At 40.5% G+C, this 6012-nt stretch overlaps 1 protein-coding gene across 1 annotated transcript in view; it reads right to left on the reverse strand.

The window, feature by feature from the left end:
* LOC149236052 (F-box/WD-40 repeat-containing protein At3g52030-like) overlaps window positions 1–5676 on the reverse strand; it is a 344460-nt gene extending 338784 nt beyond the window's left edge. The window contains 2 exon segments of the mRNA XM_089372304.1: window positions 5347–5464; window positions 5467–5676. Coding sequence (XP_089228430.1) covers window positions 5347–5464; window positions 5467–5503 — 155 coding nt within the window. The 5' untranslated portion in view covers window positions 5504–5676.
* Between the last annotated feature and the right edge of the window lie 336 nt (window positions 5677–6012).

The following is a 6012-nucleotide window of genomic DNA, read 5'->3' on the forward strand; positions in this document are numbered from 1 at the left end:
GGCAAGCACATGAGACATGTTGTATGACAACATGGTTCAACAATGGCACATGGGACAGCAGTGCAGCATAGGGTGCAGCATGGTGCAGCACGATGAGGTGCAGCATGATGACGAGATGCAGCACAATGATAGGTGAAGGAGTCACCTTGGAGAATCAGTTGAAGTAACATGTCTTCAACTGATCTCATGTATCATCTTCTTAGAGATGATCTATGCTCTTATCTAGATAAGTCAAAGTGTTGACTTTTGTTGTAAATGTACTATCTCTCTCTCTCTCTCTGTTGAACTATTGAAAAACATATAAGAAGAATTGATCAAGGGTTTCCCCACATTGGGGTTTGTCCCTGGCTAGCACCACATCTTGTGGCCTCTTGTCTTGGCTTGTCTTCAACGATTTATGTTTATGTTCTCTCTGCAGTTTACTTTAATGTTGATGTGATTACTAATCTAGAAAAGATATTGAGCTAACTATGAAAATTAAAATAAATTGCTCTAAGCATAGAACATACCTAAAATTAACACATTTCTAGGGGCCCTGGGAACCAGGGTGATGGCCATAATGATAAAGGGGTAGAGCTCATGTTTGGCTTTTTCCCATGCACTAAATTCTTATGTATCGGTCATCATTTACATTTTGTGGTACATTTCCTGTTGTAAGTAGCCAAATTAAGCTTTTAACTTTCTTTTTCGTTGCATCAATCTTCGGGGCATTGTTCCAGGCCGAACCTAAAGTGTGGACAAGGGGAGGGGGAGGCTAACACCTTGTGGACCCGGATGGTAAAAGAGTGAAAAGGGATTATAATGAGCAGAGGGGAGTGAGATATATGGTGTTGGGAAGCAGGACCACGCAACCAAAATTAGGGTTTCCCATGTAGTGCCACTCCTAAAGCCAGTAGCCAATAGAAGAGATCCCACGAGACAAGGATAAATGATTAACCGCAAAGTTTGGACAAGCGAACACGAGTTTAATCCAAGCCCATTCTTTCCGTCGAATCCCCCCACTAATCCATGTCCAAATGTGTCTAAGAAAAGCAAGCATAAACACTCAATTACATAATGAAAAGCCATATCTTCGGGGTTGGAAGGCCCACCTTCAAACATACGATAATAACAGACAGTTGAGGGTACACAATGACTGGCTCAAGTGGCAGAGAATGGTGGCACATCGACCTATATGGTGGCTACAAGGCGCTGCTGACTACCGGCTTAAGACAAATCAAGGAGAAAAAATTCTCCTATACGAGTCACCCACTGTTGGTGGGTAACAGTGACAATGGGTCGTTGTCCCAAATTGTTTGTGTGCCTTCTAGCTTTAGCCTATTTACTAGGCTTGCTAGTTTATGCAGCAACAAGTACCAAGCAATGAGAGCAAAATTTCAAGCGCTAAGACTAATGTTCCATCAAGCACAGAAACAAATCAAGGGACTCTAACAAATGGTGGATGAACAATGATATCCCAAAGAAGGCCGAGAAAATAAATCTACCCACTTTCAATGGCACTTCTGGAGGTTCAGCTACAACTTGGCACTTCAAGAGGTTCAACTCCAGCTGGGGTGTAGAAGCTAGACACATACTTTCAGCTCAACCCAATGAAGGAATTGGAGGCAATCCAGTATGCCACCCTACATCTCGAGGGTGAAGTACACGAGTGGTGGTACCATGGTTTAACCACACTTGGGCATTACATCATCAACTCTTATCTAGAGTTACAAAGAGATTAATGCATAGGTATGATAAGAGGGGCCCAAAGCTGCATTTTAGGGACCTTGCATAGCTCACACAAACAGGGACTCCGAACAGTGTTATCTCAAAATTCCAAAGATCAGTTGTGATGGTTATAGATATGTCTCAAGAACAGTCGGTGATGTTGTTCACAGAGGGGTTAGTTGAACCATTGTGAGGCTAGGTCAAGAATTTTAAGTCTAGCATACTACAAGAGACCATTTCCAAGACGAGGGAAATGGAGGATGCGGCACCTAAAAATAAAGCATCTACTAAACCACCACCTCTTCAGCAAGTTACAGATAAGTTCTTTCCCCGAGAGTAGGAGATCGGAAGAAGTAGGTTGGACCCTAGAGCTCAAGATGAATTATGAAGAAAGAAACTTTGTTATAGCTACAAGGAGCCTTGGGAGCCAAGGCACAGATGCAAGGGATAGGGCAAAGTGCACTATATTGAGGTGTTCTCCGAAAGTGAGGGAGAAGAACAAATAGGACCAATGCAAAATGACAAGCATTCTAGTTTAGAGGAGGAGCAGCCAAGGGAAAAAGCAGTAGGTGGCACCATAGCCACACTTTCAAGAGTCCCTAGCTACAACACCTTCAGAGTCAAAGGTTCCATATAGAAGCATCACGTCACTGTCCTAATCAATGGTGGGCAAACCCACAATTTTATTGACTCAACATTAATAGCTAAAAGAGGCATCCCAACAAAGGACTTTGGAGGCTTTAATGTGGAGATGACCAACAATTTCATCATGGCATGCAATTAGACAATCCCAAAAGCAAAGTTAAAGATGGGCAACTACACTATGGTTGACGATTTTTATGTGGTGAAGTTGTTAAATTATGACATAATATTGGGTGTCCAATGGATTATCACCATAGGGAAGCATTGGAAAAACTACCAGACCATGGAGATGGGATTCAATATGAAAGGAGGTTGTAGGGTAGTCTTGAGAGGCATGACTCAAGATCCTCCAAAGATTGCAACACTCAAACAAATGGCAGGCAAAAGTGGGCAGAAGCACATGGAAACATCACAAGATACTCAACATATTAGGCCCCAGTCCAATTCAGATGAAGGGAGGAATTCGCAATCAAGGCCAAGTGTTGTGACTCAAACAAAGCTTAACTGTGTTGAGAGGCCAGTAATAGTAAATCAAGAGTACTCAGGATGGAGGTGCGAGACCCAAAAAAAGGGCATCCACAGTTAAGAGGAGATCTAGCAAAAATATAACAAAATAGTGAAGCAAATGGGCCATCATCAAGAGTTTTGCTCTTCAACCTAGCCAAAAGTTTTTATGGGAGCTAGGTTATAGGGGTAGCTTCATGGCATGATGACAAATAGCAACACTATTGAATTGTGCACCTTGACATGATGCAGCAATTTGTTGCCAAAGCTTTCAATCGGCTAATTTGGGATTCTGGTATTGGATGGAATTTGGTTGAGAACAAGCAAAATTTGTGAAAGGAGAATTGTAATGTCCCTTTCTAACCCTTAGAAGTAAATGGCGGTTGAGTCTTAGCCTATCTAAATCCCATTGGCTATTGAAGGGAAAAATAAAGGGGTCGCCATAATAAGATAGATAATAATTAAATAAAAGGGGCAAAAAGTCACTTTCGAGGAATTAAGTGACCCATGGTATTACCCATGGTTTTCAAAGGAGGAAATTATTATTAAAGGGGAGAAGGAGATTGAAAGAGAATATGAAAATAATTATTCAGGAAATTGATAAGGAGCTCTTGGAGCGGCCAAGTAAAGGGGAAACCCTAATATTTACCAATTTTGGTATTGAGAGACATACCCTAGTTGAAAATTGTCGCTTTCAATGTTGAAAGACAAACCCTAGCCAACTATTGTATTGCAGGTTGTTTTCATGGCCGAGAAGATCAAATCGAACATTGATTCTGCCATCATTTGTGCAGGCCAAGCTCATTGCTTTCGAAGGACGAGTTTGTTATATTGCGGGAATTGAGTTCGTGTGTAACAAAAGCCAAGATCGTGCATTTGTTGGGCCAAGATCATCTTGTTGAGCAGAATGGATTGAACTGAATCATGGTGGCCAAAATTTCATGTTAATCTCTAAGGCCGAGTCTAGGGTTTGTAAGGTTGAGCTTGTGGGTATACACAGGGTCAATTACCACCTTTATGCTGGGCCAAGTTGCTCCATTCTGCAACAGATATAAGCACCAGAAATCGGAAGTGGAGAGGACCGAAATTACCCAATGTGGATTGGCCATTTCTGGGTTTAAAAAGGAAAAACGAAGTTGACAGCTGCTGGGCCAAATTCACAATTTGCCAGGGGTCAAGTTCCTCTATTTTCGAGGGCACAAATATTCCATCTTCAGAGCTGATTTACCTGATGCATTAAGGCAGAATTTCTAAGCCAATTGGAAAACAAAATCGCTGGAATAAGGAAGGCTGAATCAGAGGCCAAGTTGCTCTTCTGAGACTTCAATGAAATCATTCCTGGGCCGCATTGCCTGGCCAATTTTCCAGTGGAAGGGACGTGTGTTTTCAACAGTTGTTTTGGCAACCAATTTCTCTGGAGCTCATTGACAGGTTCCATCTCAATATACTATGTAAAAATCCTCTTATAAATTCCTGCAATAAAAATCGTATTGGAGTTGCAATTTTCATTCCTGGGGTTTGTACATTTTTATTCTATTGTCGGTGTTTCCTCTTGTGAAATTGTGTAGATTTAGGGAAATTTTGTGATAAATTTCTTAGGTCCTAATTATTTAAATTAAAACCCTATGACCTGAAATAAAGAATAAACAGCTCAGACTATGGAGTTGCTCGATTAATGGTGGCCCTGTGCTTGCACAGATCCTAATCAAAAGGTGTTCAGATATTGCAGCCATTCATGATATGCTCACAAGGATCTACAGGCATCAGTCCCTTTCAAATATCACATAGCTACTATTGCAAGGATAAAGAGCATTTAGCATCATTCCTATGGACAAAACAAGATTCCAAATGCAGCAGTGAGGCAGCCATGATGCACTTCTCACAATCTGCTGTAAAAAGTCATCTATTCTTCTAAACCGTTGGTCTACTGTTTCATGCTGCCTGGACCGAAAATTTTTGCCCTGCCCGTATCTTGCTTGGAGATGGAAATAACTCCTCAAAATGCTGTAGCATTTTGAAGGGTGACACATTTTTCAGAAGGAAGCCACAGTCTGGACCGATTGCACTATTTTTTTGATGAGTTAAAAGATTAAGTAGCTGATTTAAAAAACAAAAACTTGTGCATGAAATGCAAAACGTCACAAAAATGGAGAATGACTCTGAATTGCATTTCCTTCTTGTTGATTTCGCCCGTACTTGACATAATGAATTGTAAGAATCCAATTTAGGCCAGAAAAGACAGTTCTATTCTGAATTATATCACCTTCTTGTTGATTTCGCCCATACTTGACATAACGAGTTCTAAGAATCCAATTTATATCAGAAAAGACAGTTTTATCCATGTTCCAAGAACACCCACTGTGAGTTGTCAAAATTGTTGAGTTTTGAGTGTTTGGAAACTTGGAGGTGTGCAAGGGTATAAGAATCAAATCAATTCTAAGAATTTTAATGCGATGAGAACATCTTTAAAAAAGCAATGAATGGATGAAATACCACGATTTAGTGACTGCAGAGGTGCGGACAACATCCAGGGGATCCAAATATCCAAAGATTTTAATTAGCATGTCGGACCCAATGTCGTTGATGGTACTAGCCCGTTTTCTGAAATGGTCGCCTTAGTGTTCTTTTCTTTGGCCTCCTCGCTCTCCATTTTCTGGCGATGGGTATAAACGACCGGGCATGAGAGCGACCGCCCCCGCGTTTTGGACAGCAAAATTTGTCTTCCCGCGAGAGTGAACAAATCTGGTTTTGATTTCACAGTGCGTCAACAATGCAGAGTAGATGAGATATAGATGAATACAGCGCTGTTGGTTTTAAAATAAAGCAGTATGAAAGGTGAACATTGAAATTTATGTTTGGTGAAGTCACCCACGGAAACTAGGCCTCACCTATGATGGGTGCCGTACCACCCCCCCATGTTTTTTTTTAACAATACTTGTAAGCGTGGATTGCATCTATTTTTTATACTTAGTTTATTTTTCAATTTTTTTTAAGTATACATTCACAATATTTAATTAATCGTCTTCATCGTTATTATCATTTACACATATTCACAGCGGATATTTTAATGGGAGAGGTAATTTCTTGAAATATGAATCTACCTGATGATAATAACAATATCTTATAAAATATACAATTTTACAGTGTTTGGAGGAAACC

Source organism: Pinus tabuliformis, chromosome 8 (assembly GCF_031772625.1).
Source record: "Pinus tabuliformis cultivar Carrire ecotype Pingquan chromosome 8, CPIR1, whole genome shotgun sequence".
Taxonomy (NCBI): Eukaryota; Viridiplantae; Streptophyta; class Pinopsida; order Pinales; family Pinaceae; genus Pinus; species Pinus tabuliformis.